At 39.9% G+C, this 26,623-nt stretch overlaps 1 protein-coding gene across 1 annotated transcript in view; it reads left to right on the top strand.

Annotated features, from left to right (window-relative positions):
* Positions 1-26,623, top strand: part of wdr18 (WD repeat domain 18) — a 62,671-nt gene that overhangs the window by 32,337 nt on the left and 3,711 nt on the right. The window contains exons 6-9 of the mRNA XM_057362488.1: positions 5,005-5,069; positions 6,892-7,016; positions 22,943-23,100; positions 26,096-26,164. Coding sequence (XP_057218471.1) covers positions 5,005-5,069; positions 6,892-7,016; positions 22,943-23,100; positions 26,096-26,164 — 417 coding nt within the window. The remainder of the gene's footprint in view (positions 1-5,004; positions 5,070-6,891; positions 7,017-22,942; positions 23,101-26,095; positions 26,165-26,623) is intronic.

Raw genomic sequence — 26,623 nt, 5'->3', positions numbered from 1 at the left:
TAACAATCAATTGCCCTTGGTCTGGAGCTCCCTGCAAGATTTCCCCAATGGGGTAAAAATGGACATGAGAAAGGTTAAAGATCAGCCCAGAACTACACGGAAGTAGTGTGTTAATGATTTAAAGACAGTTGGGACCACAGTTAGCAAGCAAACCATTGTTAACACACTATGCCACAATAGATTGAAATCCTGAAGCACCCGCAAGGTCCTCCTCCCCAAGAAGGCCCGCCTGGCTCATCTGAAGTTTGACAATGAACATCAAAATGATTCAGAAAAGGCTTTAGCGAAAGTGCTGGCACTGCTGTGAGACCAAAATTGACTCCTGTGTTTGGAGAGAGAGAAATGCTGACTATGACCCCAAGAACACCATCCCTACAGAGAAGCACAGTGTTGGAAACATTCTGCTTTAGGGCTTTTTCTCTGCTACGGGTACAGGATGACTTCACTGCATTGAGGGGCTGAGGGACGGGCCAGTGTACCGTAAAATCTTGGACGAGAACCTTCTCCCCTTAACTAGATCACTGAAGATGGGTCATGCATGTGCCTTCAATATGACAAAGACCCAAAACATATTGCCAAGACAACCAAAGAGTGGCATAAGGAGAAGCACATTAAATGTCCTAGCCAGTCTCTAGACCCTAGTCCTATAGAAAATCTGTGAAGGAGGCTAAAACTCCAATTTGCAGAGCGACAGCCAAGAACCCTTAAAGATTGACAGAGGAGTGGACTAAAATGTATCCTGACACATGTGCAAACCTGGTTACCAACTATCAGAAATATTTTACCTCTATGCTTGCCAACAAGGGTTTCTCCACCAAGTACAAAGTTATTTTTTCTCGGGATCAAATACTTACAGTATTTCACTGACTGAGATGCAAATCAATTTATAACCTTTATATAATATTTTTTATATGTTCTGTGTCTATCAGTTAAATTAAACCTACCATAAGAATTATAGACCCTTCATTTCTTTGAAAGCAGGCAAACTTGCAAAATCAGCAGGGGATCAAATAATTATTTCCCTCACTGTATGTCCAATGCAAATGATATGTTTATAATTGTCACGAATTGTACAGACTCAGAGGTGAGGATCCAAATGCAGTTTATTTAAGGGGTAATCCACAGGCAAATCCGAGAGTAGGCAAGGGTCATACACAGAAAGACAGTCCAAACAATATAAACATCCAGGGCATGACAAAGAACACGAGGAACAGAAGCAACTGTGACATAACACAAAACCAAGCCCCGAATGATTGACAAAACCAGGTTTAAATAGACAGAACTAAACAGATAACAAGAAACAAGTGTAAATGATTAAACCGAGTCCAGGCAGTGATTTATGGGAAATGTAGTGAATGACAGTCCGGGTGATGTGGAGAGTGGTCTCTTGTGGCTTTGAGAGGGCACTGCAGCTGATGACTGTTACATAGCCCCCCCTCTAAGGGCGGATTCCAGATGCCCTTATATGACAGTCCAGGAGGGTGGAAGAGTGGAGGTGGAACAGGGGGAGGGTCAGGCCCGTGAAGGGGCACAGGGCTAGGGCCGTGGTGCAGAGGCGGACCTGGGCCATAGTGCAGAGGCGGACCTGGGCCGTGGTGCAGAGGCGGACCTGGGCCATAGTGCAGGCAGGCAGGGATCTCAGGAAGATCACAGGAGTCCATCTTGAACGAGGTAGGGAACTCAGATAAGCCGGATGGGACCGGCTCAAAGAACACAGGAAGACCGGACGGGATCGGCTCGAAGATCTCTGGAAGGCCGGACAGGACTGGCTCGAAGATCTCTGGAAGTCCGGACAGGACTGGCTCGAAGATCTCTGGAAGGCCGGACAGGACTGGCTCAAAGATCTCTGGAAGACCGGACAGGACTGGCTCAAAGATCTCTGGAAGGCCGAACAGGACTGGCTCAAAGATCTCTGGAAGGCCGGACGGGACCGGCTTGAAGACCTCTGGAATGCCGGACAGGACCGGCTTGGGGAATTTTGGAGTGGCCAGCTCGTCAATAGCCTCAGGAACGGGAGAGCAGTGCACAGCCCAAACACACCCCAACACAGCAACCATCACCAGCGGGGCAGACTCCCAGGACAGGACCTCAGGAACAGACACCTCCATGACCACCGGACTTGGGACCACCGGCTTGGCGGCCATGACGGCTGGAGACTCTGGCTTGGTGGCCATGTTGAATATCGGGCTGACCACCATTAGCGTGGGGCATGCAGGCTGCCGTGCTGGGTCTGCCTCATTGGCTAGTGGAGCCTGAGGCCAACTGCCCCCTCCTAAAAAATGTTTAGGGGCAGCCTCCACCTCTCCCACAGTGAAGGGAGAGCCACACGACAAAAGCATAGTCGACGAATTGAGCAAGGGACCCTCGAGGACCATAACGGGAGATGCAATGTTTGAAGTGATCATTAAGACTGTCGCAGAACAGTTCAATTAATATACAGTCTGGATATTCAGAATACCAGGCAATGTCCAAGAAAGTCTGTACGTGGTCCTCGAGGGAAACGTTACCTTGGTGGAATCGAGCCAAACGGACTGCTGGATCAATAAATGGCTTGGTTTTCTGTCACGACTTGCACAGACTCAAGAGGTGAAGATCCAAATGCAGTTTATTTAAGGGGTACACCACAGGCAAATCCGAGAGTAGGCAAGGGTCATACACAGAAAGACAGTCCAAACAATACCGGACAACTGACACAAGAAACACAGGCACTATATATACACACAAGATAACAAGACACAGGTGAATGCAATGATGGCTGACGACTCCGGGCAAAGGGTTATGGGAAATGTAGTGTGAGATGGCAGTCCGGGTGATGAGATGAGTACCCTCTTGTGGATCACGAGGGCACTGCGGCTGACAGACGTTACAATAATTGTTTACAGACCTTTATCACCTCATAGTAAATGTTAGTTTCTCAAGCGTCAATGACTTTGTAGGGTTTTGGGAGTTGTCCATGAGTCCCTTGTTTGTCCTTGATGGTAAAGCTGCCTACTGTTCTTAACAAAAATCCTCTAGGAGCTGTAAGTTATTTGGTTTCCCAGCATACTCTGCACTGGGGTTCTCAACCACAGGGGCTCAGTGATGTTAAGATCCAGCTTTATCTCTCAGGACAATTAGGGAGCTTGAAGTAGTCATTGAAGCCAGAGGAGGTAACATGTGAAACCCAAGGGCATGCCAACTTTTCAACAGGACAATTTGTGTAAATTCTGCTATTTTATCTCCTAGAATGTGTGTCAATGCCTGCATTTTATTCAGAGCTATACTAAATACAAGATCTTTAAAATCATCTTTTAAATTTGATTTGGTGGTTTAAATGCTTAAAGATTATTCTGGGGGTGCTGTATGTAAATTATTGAGAAAAGAGGGATACATAAACTCTCTAAGTTAGGCATCAAATTGAGGTGCACAACTCATCCCCACTGTGTCCAGCTATATTCATCATCATTCTGAAACATTAATCAGGGCATTAATGAGCTGGTAATGACAAGTTGGGGATTTTCATCCTCACGTTTATTCATTTGACTCTGTCTGGAATCTCTTCAGCCTTATTAGTCTGCAGGGTTTCCTGATTTATTTATTTGTTCACGTCTCTAAAACCTTTCAACATGTTCAAAGCCTTGATTCAGATCTCATGGACTTCTCAGGCTGGTCTTTACATTCTTCATAATTTGGGTGTACTGTTTAAAAGTTGTTTTTGCAGTTAGAGTAATGGGTGAAACTAGGAAGCGTTATGTGGTTGGGAATTAACATCCTGATTTCGTTCCCAAAAACTCTCACCCCCAAAAATCCGACCCCAATCTTCAAGTTCTGATTGGTTGAAATTCCTGTTGAAAATCTGTTGGCAAGAAAGTGGGACACATATTTTTGTTATCTCTTGCCTTGTTTAGTTATTAGATGTTATGTAAAAAATGATTATTTGATATGAAGTATCATATCTTCACCATTTTGATTTCAATATTTTGTTTATATTCCTTTGAGCTGATCAGTCATAATGTGAATTTGTTAGTCTACCCAGAATTCTTGTGTTCCCTCAGGAATTAGTATTGGGCTTTGAAAATATTATGATTAACGTTATTCATGAGACTTTAATGCCATTATGTATTATATTGCTATTATGTTTTATGGCTGTTATTTATCTTTCTAAGTATGCAAGGACTACAATGCTTGTCGAGATAACATACTTGTGGTAGTTGTAGGCCTTAATAAGCATCTTGTAGTTCTAAAGCACAGTATTAAAAAAATTGGTAGAAATAATTTTAAAAGGTAATGGGTTTGATCCCCGGGGAAAACTCACTACTGATAAAAAATACTTAAAAGCACTCTGTCACTTTGGGTAGCATAAATATAAATATAAACACACGTTTGAGGTGTGACTATGTGTAATTTGTGTTTAAAATCTTAGTAATTTCCCAAATCTTATTGTACTTGTAAAGCCACAGCTTTAAAATCATTGCTAATTCCGGAGGGAACCCATGGTTAGAAAATGCAAATTCTCTCTTAGCTTTTAGGGCTGTTATTTTAATTAAGGTCTTTCAAAAATATTCCTTATCACATGGGATTTATTTCCCTACCAGTGTGGCATCCGGCCGTATTAATTGTGTGACTCTGTATAAGAAAAATTCTTCCAAATCAGCCAGACATCTCCTTCCGGCTTAAAATCTTCTTGTCATGTATTATTGATGATCCCTATTGCAAGCCTTTTTAAGAGGTGATGTAATGATTTGACTCAGCAGTGGTCCGGTCCAGGCCACCATACATCTCCCACATCCTCTTCCTTAATTAATGCCATTAAGTCAATCGATCAGGCCGTTTAGGAAAGACAGACACAACTGAATCCCCCGTTACCTAATGGAAGCTGCTGGACAGAACATGATTATGTGTGTACCTGGACTGGATGCTGATTGACTCTGGGGGAACAAAATCCTTGGCGAGAGGACTGTTTAGTCTGCTTGTAGTAAATGTTTTTCTCACTCGTCTCATTTTCTTTCTTTTCTTGTTTGGCAGAGCTTAAGCCGGGATAAAACCTTCCAGAAGGACAACGATGGCAACCAGGTGTTCAAAGGACACAGGTGAGGATGTCTGCTCTTTGGTGTGCTCCATGTGTCTGTCCTCAGTCATTACTGCATTCTTGCATCTGGAGCCCAAAGTTCAGTCAATGAAAGGAAGAAAGGGAGAAAGTTTCTGGCGTCTACGCTGGAACTCATCTGGTCTCATTTGGATTAAATTCCTTCACTCTGTGCTTTGAAAAACTCTGCTTGTGTGCCAATGCAGGCAGGCGGTGTAATCGCAACCTCCATTTGCTGTGCTGTTGGAGGCTGCCAACATGAGCACCTGTGCTATAAGTTTTCAGGTGGCACACAGCGTGGATTGTAGAATTGGTGGTGGCTGTTGGTGGCAGGAGGGTGTAATTTGTCATTGTGTTCCATATCTTTAAGGAACACATGTTCACTTTAGAGCATCTCTTATGTGAGAATACAGTTTTTTAATTGTGCTAGTAGTTGGCAAATAATTATGACCATGATCTTTTTATTTTTGGCATGTTTGTAAAGTAGACTGTATGTTTTAGGTCAGGGGTTTTCAAACATTTTTATCAGCCGAACCCCTTCGACCTAAATCGTTTACTCGTAAGTACCCCTTGAGGGGTACTCCTCCTGAGGAACCACAGTATGGGACACCCTGTTTTGAGTGGTGCTTTTCACACATTTTTAATCACATTTGACAAATTGAAAATATAAAAAAAATTATAGAATAAAAATTGCTAATTTAATAATTATAAATCGATCTACATTAATCAATGTATTATTTACTAGTCACTTTGAATGCAGTCTTAAAGGGATAGTTCACCCAAAAAATGAAAATGCTTTCATCATTTACTCACCCTTATGTCTTTCCAAACATGTATGACTGACACACAAGTAGATATTTTGAAGGATTTTGATAACCAAACAACATTGGCCCCCCTTGACTTCTACTGTATGAACACAAAACCATTTTTCTAAATATCTTCTTTTGTGTTCCACAGAAAAAAGATTCACATACTGTATGTTTTGAATGACATGAGGTTGAATAAATGATGACAGATTTTTCATTTTTAAGTGAACTATCCCTTTAAGAACTAGCAGCAATATAGACGCCTTTATTGTTAGTAAACATTGTGATGCGTGTTTGTGGGCGGAGCTTAGGTGGAGGCAGAAAGATCCCCCTGACCGCATTACTAATGCTAGGTAGTACGTTTTGTTTCCTTGCTTTTTACAATGACTAGAAAAAAATCAGATTAAATTTTAACTGTCTAGGATCGCAATTGTTTTAAGTTAACTTTAAATTAACTGGCCGACCTGTACGCGCTCACTCAGTGGATCCAGGGACGAACTGACAAGTTTACCTCCACTAAACAACACAACAAGATGATATTTTAAACTCCTTATATAGTCGAATCTGTGGTGGTTTGTATTGGCCGCCTCCAGTTATCCCTTTGTTTTTCCTCCAGCTAATGCCGTGACTTAAGCGTGACGTCGGCCGTAAAGGGGTCTATAGTGTTTAGAATGCCATATATGGAAAATAATGCTCACGTATTTGTTGTATTATTTTCATATATGTTGAAGCATAAATGCAACACAAATATGAACAGTTTCCTTGTTTGTATGAGTATAAAGGTAATTTAGGTAAATTGAACCTTATGTGTGCTAACTTGTGTACCAGAATTGTTTTATATTATGATAAACACTGTTAAAATGCAGACTTGTTTGTTTGTACACCAGAGAACCTTCAAGCATCAATTCATTGCTTCTGAATAGTAACACATTTTCCAGGTTTTCCCACTAAAGCCGGTTTAGCTCTGCACCTGAGCTCTACTGTCACCACCATTATAACAATCTGTTTCCTCCTGAACAGAAATCTGGTGACATGTCTGTCTGTATCTATGGACGGCACGCTCCTGCTGTCCGGCTCCAATGACGAGACTGTCAGGATGTGGGATGTTCAAAGCAAGCAGTGCATACGCTCCATCACCCACAAAGGTGAGCATCTCTCTCTTTCTTTTCCTCTTTCTCTTTCACCCTGCTTGATTCCATCGTGTACAGGCTAAATCAACTCCTACGTACACTCAGCCCTCTTCTGTCCCGGCATCCATCAGTGCTCAGCCAGGCTTGCTGACTCTTCTCTCGTCCCTGGCAGCTGACCAGTCTTCCTGTCACCCACTCACGGCTGACGTGCCATCAGACACCTGCGTCTTTTCCAGTTTAGGTGTCTGATCTCTGGTGTCTTGGTCGAGACCGGGCAGCGGTGACGAGTGAATGATGAGATTCTACAGAGATAGTGACACATCAGGCAGTGTTGTGGTTCTGATCTGTGAACACATTCTGTCAGCGGTGCACAGATGAGACAGAAATTCACCCTCTAAGGAACAACCTTATTTTCCTGTCTGGGTTTACTGGGATGAGTTTTTCCTCAGTCTTGTCTTTCTGCCTGTGTCAGTTATGCAAATAATGTGAAGGGAATGTGCAAAAAGAATTGTTGTGTTTAAACTTTAATTTTAAAGTATTACAAAGATAATCTTAACATCATTGGGGTCAAGCCATCAAAGGGTATATTTGAATTGTCAAGGGTTCAGAGGAAGTGAATGTTTGGACTGTTGCGATAGAGGGTTTGAGTTAGAGACTCCACATTGGTCATGTTGACGTGTGGGCACAGTCCGAGGACACACAAAAAACGATGGTGGGACATGAAATTGGCTCTAACTAAAGTACTGTTTGACTGATTGACTTCGAAATTGACACTGCAAAGTGTGTGTATTGACACATTGTATGTATCATCCTTGGCACATCTTGTTTGCCTCGTAGAAACTTGGTGACTACTGGTCAAAAGGTAATCAATAATAATACTAATCAAATGAATGGTGTTTTAAGTGGTTTTAGCTTTTAATCTGCTTTTATGTTGCTTTTCAAATACATATCATTAAAAATATCCACAGACGCTTGCCTTTCTGCCCTTGTAGGTCTTGAACCCATAATTGCTGCTTGCAGCTATATTTATTATTTATAATAGTGTTCTGGTTAATGCTAATATAACACAATTATGAATGTAATATCAAATACTGAAAGATTAAACCCTGTTCTCTGTATCATTTTTACTCATTACATCACATTATAGAAGTAAAGTGGGTTTTGTGAATTTAACCTCCGTTCTATAAATCTGAATCCCTGATACTGTATCAATAACACCTTAAATATTCCAATATCCTTCAGCCTTTGAATGAGTTAGTCTGTAGACCTTGGCAGTTTTGATGGACTGCTTGAATTCTCTCTCATTTTTCTCCCGTGAGGTGAAATCGCTAATTAGCTCCGTTCACTCTTCCAACATACAGATGAGCTTTGGTCGTCCTGGGTTACGGGCAGGAGGATGAAAGAATTTTCCCATTAATTTCATTCCGGCAGACTCCAGAATAAGTCCCGTGCACAGTTGTGTTATTTCCAGTTTTGCTTTCGAGCGGTCTTTATACACAATTACTTCATTGGCTACGCTTTTTATACCCTTAATAAATCACTTTGGTTGAGGCACCAAAAATCTATGGCTAAATAACTTTGTAATTTGTCAAATGTGGAGAGGTGGAGGGTAAGGGCTATCGCAAGGTGAAAAATCACCCTGATGAATTGGTTTTCGTTCTTGCTATTGTTACCCTGCTGGTCAATAAGGGCTAAAGAACAACAGATGTCAGAGACCTCCGATCTGTTTAACCGGTCGACGGCTTTTTAAAGGCCAATAAGGCCGGTCGAGTTGAAGAAATTAGCAGTGAATTATTGTGATAACCTTTATCCAGTAGTTAATTATGTTGCTTCTCTGTTTAATAGTCTTGCTTTGAGGAAAAGTGAGGAAGAGAGGGAGTCAGAGCGAGTGAGGCTGAAGCAGATTTTTGTGTGTACTCAGATCGATGCAGGGCTGAATTACACTGTTGGTTCTAAGGGCCTTTGATCACATACCTGTTGTAATTAAACTGCTTGGAGAGCTTTAAAGGTTTTGGTTAATAACCAATGTGATGCCTGTCTGCCCAACCGCCCGATTTTCGAGAATTTTGTGTTTTAGAACAGTTTTTCTTTGAGAGAGAAATATAAAAAAGTAGCTGTTCAGAGGTTTGGTGTAGAGGAAGGCAGTGCCATAATCATCAATACAAAACTAAAATTAAACACAACTCATGAAATCTTTTGACATTTAAGTTTGTAAACCAATTGTGTCTCATTTGACTGTCTATACGTTTTCTGTTTAAGATTCTATAGCAAGTTGTGAATGAGATAGGGAACACAGTCACAGTCATGTTGCTGTCAATCAGACTGGTGGAAATTGTTGTTTTAAGTAGTACATTAGTAATTTACCCAGTACGTAATCACTCAATCACATCTCCATCTAAATGAACTGATGGTTTACACAACTCATTACATGAAAGGTGCACGTCCACCCTTGCAAAATTTCATGACCTTTGTTGTTTATATAAACATAAAAAATTCCCCATGCCTTTATCCTGAATAGTGTCAATAGGTATGTTTACTTAAAGCCCCAGTGAAACCATAGTGAAAGTTATTTTTCCTTTTATTAAAAATAAGTTAGCCTTAAGGACATCAATAAACTGATATGCTCCTACACGCTGACAAAATTCCCATTTAGAAGATATAACCATTCAAAACTGACAGGCTGGCACGTGCGCTCAAACAAATCATGCTACACTTCAGCCTCTCGTCAAAGTTCTTGTCCAATCAAATCCGCTTTAGAATCCAAAGAGTCCCGCCCCCTTCACTAGCAGAGCTGCTGAAGCGGCACCTAAAATCACAGCACATTTATTATGTCCTACATGGTGATTGATGTATAGTTCACTAGATGGGAGATAGGGGTTGATCCAGACAGTGTAAACAAGCTTTAAATGACACATCACTGGAATCCTATTCTTTTCAATACACTTTTATACCACTGTGTCTATCACGCTGTTAAATGCAGCTTTGCCAGAATGACTGTCCCATAAACGAAACCCTATTGGTTATTTTAAAGGAGCGATGAATTAAGACATCAATTTTAACCTGTGCTTTTGTTATATAAGAGGGAATCGTATTCAAGCAAACATCATGCAAGTGTCAGAACTGAAAACGAACTTGTTACTGAAATTACAACTGTTATTGACACCAGGCCCAGCGAACATCAGGTCCTGGAATGCTCCTATCTATGACTACTTCTCTAGCCCCGCCCACTGGTTCGCGCATGACAGTGCTGAAGTAACACAAGTTGCGCGGAACCAGATAGAGCGAGCAAGCAATAAACATGCTGTTAAAGATCACAAAATATTGTGCAGTCGGTGCCTGGTTGTAGAAGAACACAGTCGCTGCTTAACCGTCCTTCGGATTCCGACGTTAGTAATGCGTGGTTGAAGTTTATTTTTAAAGACGTTCCAGCTCACGTGGGTAAAACATTACCGCGGATTCCTTTGTGAACAAGACACAGGTCGACGCTGGATTTGAGGAGAGACTAAAATTAAAAAGCAGTGCTTTGCTGTCAATATTGGATCCGATAGGAATGGCGCAGCAATCTTATGTGAGTACAACATTTTTGTGCAATGCGTCACTATTGCTTTGTTAGAGATCGCTTGATATGCCCTGATAGCCCTATTTGCACGGGATTAGTATTACCTAGGGATCTCTAGTCATTTGTAATACTTGCAGAGGTTGTATGTGATCTTAATCCCTTGTGAATCGGCCATGTCCAGTGTTTCCCACAGTATTTTGACAGACTTGTGGCGCTGGTGACGTCACGAACTAATTAGCATATTTGTGACGTCATCACATCACATTTGCGTCGTGTTAGTGTTAGCACTTGATATCTTTTTATCTTTGATCTTGTCACATTATACAGTATTTTACAACTGAATGCCACCAGCAGTCACTTTAACCGCTGCTAAAATCCTGATTTATAAACGCAACATCATCGGACAAAATCACAATACAGTGTCATCTACATATGCTGTTTGCCCTTTGTCGACAATGTGTTGCTGTATCATGAACGCTTCTTTGATTTTAAATGCAAGTGACAGTTAGCTACACTACATGGAGCTAACTACACGCGCAGAAGAGAGGCCGAGGGCTCGCACACACATAGAGCTCACAGAAGAAGAGGACGTGCACGCGACCACGCGCCACTCACACCAAACAAGTCAGGAAAGACAGAAGATGCGGAAGAACTGTTTGTCGCACACTAGTTAATCGATTACAGATACATTAATTATCATGGATGGATGAAAAATTACAAAATGTGATGACAAATATACTTGGGTGGCCATTAATATACCTGGGCGGACCGCCCAAGTGAATGCATTGTATGGGAAACACTGATGTCTGTAATTTGTAAAATTACTGTCTGTAAAAAGTAAAAATTCCCCCACAAATTACCTATCATATTTTGACGAACACCGAGGTCCTGTGATAATATTAGTCCAGTGCGAATCAGCATCTCTGTGATTTGGCGGGCTCATATATCTTTTTTCAAGGTTTTATCCACCGTTTGCGAATAATGGAGGCTGATTTGAAGTGTTTTGGTATTATTTCGGGTGCTGGGTCATATCCATTAGTTACCGGGAGTCTCCCATTTGTTTATTTATCATGGAAACTCTCGTAACATTTGAGACCCGCGATCACAGTGATCTTCTGTCCGGTTAGTGATCACAGGTCTCAAATGCTGACAGGTACAGTCATATATCATTAAACACCATACAACTATAGGCTATACAAACTATACGCAAAGCCTTGCCATCATATCTGGGAAATAAGTCAGTAAATTTGAGTAAAATCACAAGCTTCATTTAAACCGTGCGAATGTGCCACATGAAATACAGATGTGGGGAGGTCATTTATAAATCACAAGAGGTCCCCAGATAATACTAATCCCGTGCGAATAGGGCTAATGTGTAACCTAACGTTACCAAATTCACAGAAGGCTCCAACTAAGTTTACTACGCAAACTGCTATCTAATCATACTGTAGCAGTGGGCGTTTACTTCCATGTCTTCGATGCGGCACGTCCATTAAAACCGAGCGTTTGTCGAACCGGCCTCAAAACCCGGGTAGAAAATAGACTATTACTTATTGATTTTGATGTTTTTGAATGTAAAAACCACGCGAACCTCATAAGTAGACCTCATACAACAGTATAAAACAATAAACAAGCCCAAGTCTCTGCATGAGACCTTTAAAAGGGGGTGGGGGCACTCGATATATGTCTCGCGCTCTCTGCATTTTTCAAATGACATCAACACATCAAATATTACTGCGCATTCCAAGGCGTTGCACTGAGAATTTAAGGGCTATCTCAATATACCAGTATTGACATTAACCGTAAACACAAACCGTAACATAAAATAAACAACATTTAGAGTGAATTTGACAGAAGAAAATAATATGCATTATGTATACATGAAAATAATATGCAATCTTATAGCCGGGTTGCCAGACCTTCTTACAAAATCAGACCAATGGCCCATCAAAACAAGCCGGGACTAACTGCACAGCATTTGTTGTTGAGTTTACACTTCACCTCTGAATGACTGTACATAGTCAAATAACAGTTTAAAAAAGAGAATATACAGCTTGCATGCTTTTTTAATGGACAAATGAATGAATTTCGAGCAGTTATTGTTACATATTGCCTTAGAAACCACATTTCTTATAGTCGTTCCCATCATGCATCTATTTGTGTGAGTCTATGACAGAAGCATTCTCTCTTGGGTCTGTTGGCCATCAGGATGGGGTGCGAGCGTGGCATAAACTTCAGAAAGAGACGAGCCTCTGAGCAGAGCGGCTTCTGTAAACTCATAGCGGCCGGACGAGGGGCGATGGTCTCTCTCCTCAAGGCTCTTGATCATGGAGGCAATTAAACCCGGTTTCACGCCTCATCCCCAGACGCAACTGATCCCCGCCCTTCTTTTTTATCTGTCTTCATTAAAGCCAGCAGCCAGCCTGTCAAATGACAGAGTGAAAAGAGGGCGACCCAAACAAGCGCTGTTGCCAAAACCAGCCGAACTGAACTGTCAGTCATTTTGTATTCAGAAGGATGAAGGGTCCATTTGTTCAGTCCACTTTCGGTCCAGCCTAGTTTTAAGTGGGTCGTGTTAAAATATGGTTTCCATGGAGATTCTTTTGAAAAGGTCTTATAAAATAGAAAGGCTCTCATGTAGTTTAGTTTTTTATGATAAATATCTTTCGCCGATGATGTCAATATGTCATTCACAAGGAAGCTAAAAATTGGCATTACATTTTGTCATTATTATGTTTTTATGAAGGTGAGGTGGTGTAGTGCTTGAGGTGGTGTAGTAATGAGCCGTGAGCTGTTAAGCAAGGCACTAAAGGTCTGTTCACACAAAGAATGATAAAGATAACTAAATAACAATATTAACAAAACAACAATATTAGCATTCACACAAATAAGGTTTAGAGTAGGGATGCACAATAAATCGTTAATAAACTGCACGCGATTAGGCGATTTACTACGATTTTTTTTTGGTGCAGTTCTACCGTGAAGTGCGGTTAAATGCTGATGCATCTAAAAGCCAGAGGGAGCTCTCATGCAGAAACTCAAAATAAGCGCAGCAGAAGATGTACAAGAGACTAGGGTTGTCACGGTACCATAAACATGTCTTACGATACTATACCAGCTGAAGTATCTCAATACCAAGTAGTATCACGATGCTGTGCCATATAATTCAAATCTATACAAAAAACACAGATTTAGATAAAACATTTTGTATTTACTATAGTAAACTGTATTATACTTTGCACTAGAATATGTTGTTGTATTAACTGTAGTAATTGGATAAATTGTAGCAAATACATTTACATTTAGTCATTTGTAAATACTATAAATACTGTAGTATACTTAAATATTTACTATGGTAAGACTCAAAAACACTAGTATCTATGAGTAGTTTACTGTAGTAAATACTAAAGTACACTAGATCATTTTTCACATAGGAACTAATTCAAATGTTGGACAAATTTAATTGATACAGCAGTCTTTATAAAGGGAAATATTAGGCATACTTTAAATGCAGAACTAAAACGGCCAGTAGGTGGCGTCAATTTTCCACTGAGTTAGTGAATCATTTAACCAACTCGTTCAAATCGCCAATTTGAATCATTAACTCGTCCTAGACATTCAAAACACACATTCATTTTGGAGATAAACACCCCAAAAAGGCAGATGTAAGTGTTCAAATGAATATTAATGCGCATATGCAACATTAACTACGATACTACCGTTTCAAAAATAGAGAGGCATCACGGGTATTTTAAAGCTTTAGCATCGCGATGCTACCGTAGCACCGGTACACCGTGCAACCCTACAAGATACTAGTTCCAGGAAATGCTTATGGGGATCTTTCTATCACTGTTTTTAAAGCCTTCTTTCTCAGGTTTGATTTTGTTGAAATTCAACAGACACTCGACTAGAATGACCACAATAAAATACAGACTCAACTCATCAGTAATGACGTTGATTGTCAACTACTTTTATTGATTATAATTGGATAAATTGAGTGGTTGTTGCAGCTCTTAGGAAGTTTAGAAATTCTTGCGTCATGTAGGTCAAGTTTTTTGACCCCGTGTTAATTAGAAAGCAGTGGCTATTATCTATTCCTTATGTAATCTCCTAAACCCATCTGACCTAAAGTCAAGAGCAGACTCCAAGCACACAGCATTTAGAGACTACTCAGATGACCAAAACCCCATTCCCATACTGTCTGACGCTCTCTATCCCACTGACTGGTGCTAGATTAGCTTTGTTGACTTAAATATGCCATACAGAGTAAAACTGTCCCGCTATAGAAATGAAAATGCAGTACCGATCAAATCAGGTCGAATCCGACGCAGGAAGCTCAAAACCTTCGGGAGGGAGATCTCTGGGATCGTTTGGCAGAGTTACAGCTACAAATTTTATATCAATTCCGCCCCATTCCCTCCGGGGTGTCATCGTGCCAAGAGACTCTGCAGTGAGCTGGCATAGCACGCACGTTTACCCACCTCCTCATGCCTCTCCCTGTCACTCCAACCCGCGTGACCTGGAGCGGTTTCACATACAATTTATGAGCGTGTGTTGAGTGTACCCCGCGCTATTAGTGTAATTCCAGGAGTGGAGCCAGTTTCCTTGTGAATCAATTGCCGTGATTGAGTGGCAGATAATTAGCCAGACCCGACTGCATGCAACAAAATATAAACATATTCAACAAAGAAACGCAGCACACGTGCCACATTTTAAGATGACGTAAAGTTTAATTCGTGGGTGTGAATGGCTATAAATCTGGTGAGCTGTCTAATGTCTAAATAGGCAGCTGCCTGATTTGGATCACACAGCATAGGTAGCTTTATTAATACTTTTTGTTATTAGGGAGTTATTAATATAAGCAATGAACTATATTATAATTAACATTTTTCTCTTTATTGCGTTATCCTCAATTTTGGATGGATTTGTCGCATTGCGTTCTGGGATTGTACTGTGTGAGCTGGTGCTTCCAGTAACAACAAAACTGAAGAGAATGGTCATTAAACGAATGAGAAACACTGTCTCATCTTTAAAAGCCAAACACATTGTTTTGTATAAGTGAGAGTACATAAGACAAACGCGTTATTTGTTTAAAAACTGAGCAGGCTGTTTTCTGAGTGAATTCTCAAATGCGTTACGTCTTTAAATCCGCCACATTGCTCTTATAAGTGAAAGTTCACATGACAAACGCATCATATAAAAACTGAAAACATGCTCTTTATGAGTGAATGCGCAAACGCGTTATGTCTTTACAACGTGCACATTGTTTTTATAGGTGACAAAACACGGGACAAGCGCGTCATATGTTTAAAAACTGAAAACGTGACCCATTATGAATCCAGCATTTTACTAACATTCGTTTGTGAAGAATCCTGATGTAAAGTGACTTCACCTGATGTCTTCTGCACATTCCGTTGAGAAATCAAACTAATCCACAGCGTCTTCAGAGGCTCCGATGTCGGGAGTAAATGAAGACTTATGTTCAGTCTTGCATCCAACAACAAAACACCTTGTTTGTTTACAAAACATTCTTGTAGCTCACTGTCAGTAGTCCAGTGTGAAAACAATGGCGGACAGTGTACAACTCCATGAGGGCGGAGACTGCAGGGTCCATCAGCAGTCATAGGGAGGGCTCAATCAATGTGACGTCAGGTTACTGAGAGAATGCAGTTGAGGTTTATTGGTGATTAAAAAAAAACGCTGAGTGGATTTTTATCATTTTAGGGTGGTTCTGTACACACAATCCTGACACAAATATGTTCAAACAACATTTAAAAGTGCATTTTCTGGATTAGGGGGCCTTTAATGGAAACTATAATGGTGTCTATGTGTATGTGATGGATTCTATTGGAGGGGTGTTATCTGGCAGATTAATTCTATTGGAATAATGATCAAAACACACTACAAAAAGGATTAGTGTGGCTTTTAATTAGTGCTGTCAATTGATTAAAAAGTTAAACTGATTAATCGCGATTAATCGCACATAACATTAATGTTTTTAAATATACTTTTTACATTCTAATAATTTCACATTTAATCTCCAAATTATTGTAGAAACAACAGATTTCTTTAACAGCATCATTTTATGAATAAAAGCCAACATTCTGATATTAGTACTGCAACTAATTTTTCTATTAAATTGATTATTCTGTATTTATTTTAACATTAATTATAGCCATTCAACAGTATAATTGAGAGCTATCATGTCTAACAGGTAGGAAATATACAGAAATTGAATTAAGTTCTCAAACACTTTACAGTCTTTAATCTAAATTCTAAATTAAATACAGAAGAATTCTCATTAAACCTACAAAACGCATTGAATTCCTCTTTTCTTTTGTTCTTTAATTCACATTAGTGACAGCAGTTGCAGTAGCAGGTTTAAGAACATGGCCCCTTTAAGAGCTGACGTTCTGCGCAGATCTGACGCTCTCCCATTTTCACAACTCTTTGCATTCATTTAAGATTTTATTTAACATGTTGAAATCTGTGCTTACGAAAATGCTGGACAAACGGGCTTTCTGGCATAATCTTGTAGTTGCGTTCATTCAAGCACGAAAGATAACTTAATACTGGTGCGCTGTCTGACAGATTCTGACAGAGATTCACCGATGCAGCCTTTAGCCCGTGACTGTATACACCAGACTGGACCGCTGTCGCGTTGCGTTTTGCCGCGTTCCACAGCTAGAAGCTGTCTATCTAAACTGAACGCGTCAAAGCAACCGTTTCAAATCGCGCTTAAGTGATTTACAAGCCTTTACACGAATAAGGCTTTGATTATATAATGTAACGCTAGACAAAAGATGACAAAACAAACGGATGCTGCGTTAAATGGTTTTAACGCGTTAATCTAAAAAAAATTAAACGCATGCTAACGTTGACAACCCTAGTTTGAATGGAAAAATTGAATGATTCATAATGGTATTTCAATTTAAATCACTAGAATTTCTGTGATGGTTTGTATTGTTAATAATAAAGTGTTATTTGTTAATATAAAGTGCTTTGTGTCTGGCGTGCACTTATGATGGCTGTTCACATGTCACGTCTTTTCCACGCTCAGATTTGTTATTTTATATGTAGACGCCTAGAAAGCGTGCTTAAATAGAGAGCCACCTACTCATTTTTATCCAGGTGTGTCTATACCGCAGCTTCATCCTTTCAGTAACAACATAGAAAGCTCATTTCTTTTAAGCGCGACATGTGAACGTCCTTTTAAAATGCTGTCTATATAGGCAGCTGACCGGTTGTTGGGACGGAGCCTACAGTGTGTTTGAATGCTTTAATTCCTCTAGACTGTAATTTGGGCTTTTAGTGCATGGAAGACTCTAATAAATTGCAGATTGCCTGCATTAAACATCCCTTGCTGTTAATTGAAGTGATTTACAGCACTTATTGCATTGAGAGAAGTAGCTAACAAACAGCCCATGGGTCTCGGCTCTAAAAGATTTAGACAGAGACAAAGGATGCATCCCAAATACCTTCAAGTCAGGTGAAGTAAAACAAGAATGCAGTTTTTTGGTACAACATACCCTCTCTAGCTTTATCTGAGTTTATCATTGTTATTTATAAGCCATTAGCTGTACAAATACGGTTTTCCCTTTGCAGATTGCGTTTATTAGCACAACAAAATGAACCGGGAGATCGAATCTCAAATCACGCCAATATACATATCTGCATTTCCCTCTCGCACGCACGCACGCACGCACGCACGCACGCACGCACGCACGCACAAAAAAACATCCACTTGTTCTACTTAAGATTCCTCCTGACGTTGGAAGCATCATTCAACTCCCCTGTCAACAAGAAACCAAAGAGAAATTGGGACATTTGTCTTGATTTTTCAAATCTAGACTGTAGGAAGCTGCAGCGGAGGTTGGGAAGTGCGCTCGCGCTCTGTCGGGATTTGACTTTACAGACATCTGGGCAGCATTTGTTTGGGTTTAAAATGCTATGAAACCACAAACGCTTTTGAAGCGGCGATATTCTCTTCTCGCTTTTTTCTGAATGTGATGACAAGCTTCAAAGATTCCCAGAAATGTCACTCGGAGCCCGGTGTTTTCCCCGCTACAGGCGTTTATGTTATTACTCAGGAGTAGCCCTGTCATGCTTTATACATCCAACCTGCTTCCAGGTGTTTTTCTTAAAAGGCATTTCAGACCGTATTAGGGCGGATGAGCCTTTAGCTACAACAGACTGCATGGCTGAATGACTACTAACATAATGTAGCCCATTATTACAAAGCCATCAGCAGACCTAGCCGTGGCGTCTTCACTGGGGTGTATAATGGACAAAATGCTTCTTATACAGAGGTGCGGACGCTCGCCTGTTGAGAACCCCGTTGCGGTTTGGCTTCAGGGTCGTTGTGATGGCTCTGCCCTCCGTTTCTGTATGTGCGGGTCAAATAGAAACATTCTGCAATATTTTAGTCAGCGGCTTTGAATTTATGATGAGGGGTTCCCTCACAGTTTCCATGTTTGAATATTGTAAATCCACCCGCAGGCACTCTTAATTTTACTACAGGAGGTCTTTAAACCCTCATTAACATTCATGTTATGCCTCCCGCATACTCTACAAAAACATAATGAAGTATCAACCCACTCTCGGCCTGTGTGTGTGAGACTGCTTGCTTTTCTGCATGTATCTTTTAGCTTTAATCCAGAAGAGTGACGCTGAACATAACTGAGCATGACACAAGACGTGGGATGCGCCAAACAGACACAAAAAAACTCAGTGTTTTTCGTCTGTAGTATTGTTCATATTTTAACATTTTAATTCTGTGTTAATTGAACATGTCAACATTTATTCAGCTCAAAATTGTTTTTTTCTGAGCTCTTTAGTATGTGATTGTCACACATGCACACACATTTGTTCTGGTACAGAAGTGTCTACAGTTATGCTAACATTATCGTACTCTCATTTTATGTATTAAATCTTGTGTCATTTTTTTCAATGCTCAATTTTGTTAGTACCTGTGATTTTTATGGCGTGTAAAAAAATCATGTTTTTAAATCGTTTACAGTGAACTTGGTAGAGCTTTTGCAGGTCATTACAGGGTTCTCAAGGTTCTATTTAGCAAGAGAATCAAGAGACACAAGCGCAGACAACGAGCTGAATAATTGATTCTTAGATAAATAATTTAAATCTGAACGGGATCTATCGTTTCAGGCAAAAAAATTCAGGCACTCAGTAGACTTCCAGTGGACTTCCAAACGTTCCAGTTTTACGTTTAATAATATAGCAAACATTTTTAAAGTGGATTTTACAATGCATGTCTGTAGATTTCTTCCGTGATTGCGTATAAGCTACCTGTAAAAAAAACAGCAGCTAGGGCACCCCTGTTAAAAAATGTTTTTTTTTTATATCCAAGGTGTAAATTTGCACTCTGTTTCTGTATTTTAATATTTTTACAGCATTTTGAAAATACGTGAAAATTCTGTAAAAATAAAATGGTAAAATTTTGTAAAGATTTTTTTTTTACAATGCACATGTTCATTTTAACCGCAACAGTAATTTTTCACAGTATTGTTACACCCGTAAATTGTGTAAAATAAAAGAGGTGAGCTGCATAATTTTATATAATTAAAACAGTAATTATAATTATAAAAATATAATAATATAATTTTTTTTACAATGTACATCAACATGTTTATTTTAAATGCAAGAGTAATTTTTCACTGTATTTTTACACCCGTAAATTGTTTAAAATAAATGAGGTGAGCTGCATAATTTCTGGAAAATTCTGATACAGACTAAATTGGTCAAACGGCTCATATAATTGAATGCATTTGAGCGGCGTGTTTCTCTACCCAAATCCACACAGCTGAGAGAATGCAGCATCCCCTAGACGCCTGCCGCTGCATCGCTGCTTACCTGTTTTATCGTAATTGCTTTGGCATCGTTCAAAAACAGGGATTAATGTACACAGTTCACTGAGCCGGTGCGCCACAAAAAAGCTATTTATCACCTTATTTTCTTTTTCACTGGAAAGCATGGGCCAAACCAGAAGCTTAGGTGGCGGGAGTGCTTTTTGTGTTAAATTTAATGGCTTCAATAAATTAACAATTCTAATTGTGAAGACTTCAAGAAGAATTACAGGAGTCAAATACGAACAGTTTTCGTTGACTAAAGATGATCTCCATTTGTCCATATACAGAGGCTCTGAGGTATTGCGCCGTTTTAATGCCAAAACATATTTTTTTGTGTTGTTTTATTATTATAATATCTACCGATACCATTCGACTTTCACTGCAGGAATCGAACTCCTCCCACAAACATTCCAGTGTTGACCTGTTTGAACTTTTTGATGTCAACCGAGTCTGAATGACTCAGAGTGAGTGATGAAGCTCATTTTTGAATTTTTCTATCAAACGCCAACACAGTTTATGGGTCTAATCTAATCTGCCAACAGTCTCTTCTGTGTGATAGATCTTCTCACTCTCTCTCTTTCTCTGTGAAATTATGCAATGATTAATCTTTAGAGGATATCAAGATGACAGGACAAAATTGTGCCATAGAAAACCGTTGCAGTCTCTTTGAAGTATGAATACTCACCTTAATTGTTTGTGTTGTTTATTGGGTTTCATCTGATGGAAAATCGCTGGCAATTTCTGAAATTTGTAACCCTAGCTGTGAAATGTTTCTGTTGCATTGAAACAAAAAAGATATATTGGTGTCCATGTGATACCCAGGCATGACTTTTATGCAAATACAAGATATTGATGTAGCAAAACTATTTTGTTGGGGTTTTTTTCTGGGTTCCTACAGTCAAATCTCATTGGTCTGTTATATGTTAAACCACATCTAATGACCATTCCCTATTGGTCAAATAACAGAAGTGGTTATTTAATCTGTGATCAGATTATTTTTTTGTTGAAGTGTTGTGTAAAAAGCATTTATTTCACATAATATATTTTCTTACATATTATGTGCTATCTTTTTCTGTCTCAACAAGCCGCTATAGACCACTTTGGATGATGTAAATAATGTTGTTTCAACGCTGATCCAAAGCAGGTCCAGATGAACTTCCTGTTTCAGTTTTTTTTAACACTTTTTACAGACTTTTTCCAACGAATAAAAATGTGAAACAAGATATCTTTAAGATTTAATTATGTATCACTGCTGGCCTTCTGAAACCTCATATCTCCATATTTTGTATTTTTAATTTTTTTGCAATACCATTATTATTAGTCATCCTTTATGTTTGTAACTAGGCTTTGCAAATAACCAAAAAAGTCAACTTCTACAACACAGTACTAAATCATTTAAAAGTACAGTCTTTTTTCTTTTACCTGAAAAACTGCAAATTTGGACATACAAGGTTTTAGAAGGACAGGGACAATATTTGATATTAAAATTTTTTTTAATCAAAACTGAAACCGGAAGTGCTTCTGGACCAGTGTTTACATCTTGAGAAGTGGTCTATATAGATACAAATCCAATAGTTGACTTATGTTTGTTAACCCCTTAGCATTCCTAAAGTCTCATTTTGTCCAGCGGGCGGGACAGTGGATTGCAAAGGGGTTAATAATAAAAAAGAATAAATTTAGTTTCTTGTGCTCAAGCAGCTGAATTACAAACACATTTTTAAAGGGTTCAGATCCTTCCAGTTGACACTTCGATCCGCTGTAGGGAGACATTTAGTACATGAACTAATGCAGATCAAGTGAGTCAGCCACAGTCCCTGTGGTCAAATGATTCGTCTTTAGCTCTTCTATAGAGGACGGTAAACAGCAGTTGCCAGAAGCTCAGTTGGTGCTGGATGTTGTTAATTAATCTCAGGTGAACAGCGGGAACAATGCTTTATTCCTAAGAGTGCTGAATATACTGTGTCAGCTCAATGAAAAACAAACAAACTTTTTCTCTCAGTCTCACACAGCAGAAGTTTATGGTGATACTGACAGAATGAAACATACTGATGGGTGTTTCTATGATTTGATGGTCATATGTTCAGCTTTGATTGTAATGGGCGAATAAAAGTGTCTTACAGGGTAAGCAAGTAGTTAAGGAGCTGTTTAGCACTTCCACAAGTCGTAAAATTGCATGATGCTTAGCACTGATCTTAACTGGTTTTACGGTGCCATTTTCCAGTTTCATTTACATTTATGCATTTGGCAGGAGCTTTTATTCAAAGTGCATTCAAGCTGTACATTCAATCCGAATGTGTGTTCCCTGGAAACGAACCCACAACCTTTTGGAGTCGTTCAGTGCTGGATAATTTTTATTATTCTAAATCATTTTAGAAACGTGGTCTATATGTGGTCCATTTGGTGACAAATACTTCTGGGTTCTTACGGGTTAACAAAACCACTGCAAAGATTTTCATGACACATAACTGATATTTTACTCCTAGCATCAGAAACGTCCATCTTTTTCTCTCCGACAGGTCCTGTAACCAACGCTGCCATCATACCAGCACCTGCCAACATGTTTGTGCCTGACAGTCGTCCATCAATCCCACTGCCGCGGTTCAGTCGCCACCTAAACCCATCAGAGCAGGGAGACGCCGGAGGTGTGTGTGTGAGACCGGGAGCCAACACGCAGGTAAAGTGAAACAATGTTCAGAGTCAGGAAAATCTCTGTTTACTTGTGCCTTATAAATATGAGAGAACTCTTTCTACAGTGGGTGGATACTGTATGTTTTTTGTGTGTGTTGTTATTTTGTTTATTTAGAATTTCTGTAGTTTTATTGACACTTAAGTAGTAAAAATAAGTAGAGAAAAATTTTCATTTTCATTTTAGGCTTTGACTTAATTGCATGTAACAGCTGCATGTTGGTGATATGATTGGGCTGGAGATTTTTTAATGCGTGTTTCACAGATGGATATGTCCATCCTCCACTGGAATGATGAATGTTTACAGTGGTGTCGAGCAACAGCTGTTTGTGGCCCGGCTGTAATTCCTCCCACGTCTAAATCAATTATAGCCGTATAAATGAAATGCTCATACAAAGTCTTAAAATTGCCCACCACCTGCTCTGTGGGTCTAGCCTTCACTTTTCTTTATTCTCTCCTCCTCTTCCACATATCATCCTCCTCCTCCCTGCCCCTCCCCAACAGTTTATTTACCGTGTGGCTAATCTTCCGGCCCGTGGGATTGCACAAGCTATCTGAAAAACACATCTTTCGCACCTCTGCTCAGCGACGGGTAACCTGAAACAAATGTTTTGATAAGTGCATTAACACTTAGACCAGGAGCCAAAACAACGCGTTCCAACTGCGACCCCGAGGTTGCGCTCAACATCACACATGTGGCACGATTAGGGTACCACACAGCGTGTAAATTAAAGCTGCTTGGAGAAAATTAATTTCTCTTTCAGAATTGTTTCCATTATTTGCTTGGATGGGAACCGCACCGCGACGCTTGGCCCGAAATAAACTGCGTGACCCTTTTAATAATCGCAAGCGGGGAGAAGTCTATTAACGTGCCGGTTGATGGAAGCAGATGGAGGTCAGATAAATGTAGCAGGGGTTTCTATACGACGTGTTTCCATCTCTGGGGAGATCACGCTTCTTTATTCTTTGCTAATAGAGTGAACCACATCTCTTGATAACTTTGCATGAAGATAGGAAAGCTATTATTTGGCTGAGGATTAGGCAGCTCATTGTGGTGGGGCAAATGCTCTTGGTGAGGTTTACAGGTCAGTTTGATTGGTGAAGATCAAAGCTTTTGGCCTTATTTGTGTTGTAAATTTGTCTTTTTTAACACTGTTAATAACTTATTCATCGGAATGGAAAATCATGGAATTTTGACGCATTCCAGACAAAGCCGAAGGTCCAAGTTTAAATGTCCTACCTCCGACCTCAATGCGTTCCAGTCATGCGTGACGGCACATTAAACAATATTTATTATTTGAATTTGAATTCATTAATTAACTTGTTTCACATCATGTTTCGTATCATTTCGTGTGGTAAAAATACTTTTGAATGTTTTTTAAGTTTTCACATGAGGTAGCTTCATGCTAATCTTACTGGAAGCATCTTGGCTTGGCGTGCATAATTATTAGGTGCATTGATTTTCTGATCATGTTTTTTTCCAGGCACATTTTACCAATTCCTAACCACATCAGTCTTAATAATTACAATTAATTATGTATATAATCATTTATAAGTGATAGTTAGCAAAGGCTTGAAGTGTTCTAGTGTCAGTCTTGTGAGTTCTGTGTTTGACATACAGAATCAGTTGTTTCAACCATTCATTAAAACGAATCGGTGCAAAGGAGTCGTTACGCAAATCGGACATTAGCAGACTTGCTGTGTGTTAATCACAAGCTGTGTCCCAAATGACATACTATGCACTATGCACTCAACCATGTAGGTGTATGGATTTTAGAAGGGTAGTATCGTCCCAAATGGAATACTAAACGGTTTTATACTAACCGAAAGTATATCAGTTTCCCAGACGAGCGCAAATGGCGTCAATCGCACAGCACAATGAGTGTGAATAAAAATCAACTTGTACATTAATGTAGTTTTCATATGTTTTGCACAGCATTACTTTAGTCATCATCAGATTGAAGCGTTATCACTCTGCGGGAGAGTTTTGCTCGAGCAGCGTCTGACAGCCCCACTCCCTTCAGCTACGTAATCGAAACTGCGACCGTTGAGTGCGTGAAGTGTCCACAGTTCCACACTTCATATTTTCGGTTATAAAAGTGCATCCGGGGTACTCCATCCGGGGTACTTAAAGTGCACTTCTTTTTTGAGAATTTTCAATGCCGATCGGTCTGCGCAACACAGAATGAAGTCTGACACAGACTTCGTTCTTTCCTGCAGTCATCACAATCGCGGCAGTCATCTATTCTACATTGCTCATAAATCATATTCAATTATGCTTTCCTGTGGCTCAGTGGTTAGAGCATGGCATCAGCAGTTCCAAGGTCATGGTTTCGAACTCAGGGATTGCACATACTTAGAAACAAATGTGTAGTATAATGCAATGTAAGTCGCATAAGTGTCTGCCGAATGCATAAATGTAAATGATCAAATAAATATTTGGCGAGGCAAAAATATGTTTTGGCGGCCGGCAAAAAAAATCTATGTAGGAAACAACCCGAATAATAAAAATAATAAAACAGAATACTTTTTGACAAGAACAGTAAAACAGCAGGACCCGCTTTCCTCCTCTTCCTGTAAAATCAGCAACTTCACTGTATGCGTCATGGAAGAAACGGTAAATTTCCGTAGACTGGCATTGATGGTCTGTAAATCAGTTGGGTAAGATGGCAGGATCTGGGAAGAGCTGTTAAAAAGAGATTGACCTTGCTGGGATATTCATTGTCAGCCTTAATAATCTCGTCGGACCCTTGGAACAACGTCAGACCCTGCGCAACCCCCCGGCCACTTACTCACTGTCAGTAGTGATCAGCCAGCAGGAGACAGCCGCCATTAGACCATGTTTCTAATTGACCCTCTCACGCTCGGCACGATCTCTCGAGGACGCTTGCATCACGGGAAATGCACGCATGCAGGCGTCTTATTGGCATGCTCAATGAGTATTTTAATGTGTTATGTTGATGTTTTTTCTTTTCATGTTACAGGATCTGGAGGGCACGTACTTGGAAAAAGCAGACGAGCTCTACTCTCTGATGTGCGCCATCACGGACAAGGTAAACATCATTACCGTGAGACGGGCTGGATTTTAGCAAGGGAGGGACAACTTGCCGTTGATTCTTGTCATAATCAGCGATAGGATGGTTATCTCAGATTTTGTGCTCCGATAGGTGATATCTCAGCCAGAGAAAAAAAATCTGCCATAATTGTCATTTTTAGATTTTCTGCATTCCACCTGGACAAATAACAGGACTTCAGAGAACTCATATGCTCCTTTCAGATATTTTTGAGTAAATATCGTTTAACTTAAATGGTCATTTAATTTAGACTACTTTTTATCATTATAACTAAAGTGAAAAAGTTAAGGCTTGTCCACACCGGGATGATAATCACACGTGTTTATCGTTGACATTTAACGCCTCGTGACTAAACAAAGGGCGCCAATGTGAGTGTGCACACCGAGTTAGGGCTCAATTTTTTGGTTTGACGCGTCACGTTAAAAACTGGCCGACCAA

Source organism: Triplophysa rosa, linkage group LG20, assembly GCF_024868665.1.
Source record: "Triplophysa rosa linkage group LG20, Trosa_1v2, whole genome shotgun sequence".
Classification (NCBI taxonomy): Eukaryota; Metazoa; Chordata; class Actinopteri; order Cypriniformes; family Nemacheilidae; genus Triplophysa; species Triplophysa rosa.
This window is presented reverse-complemented; position numbering and strand designations above follow the sequence as displayed.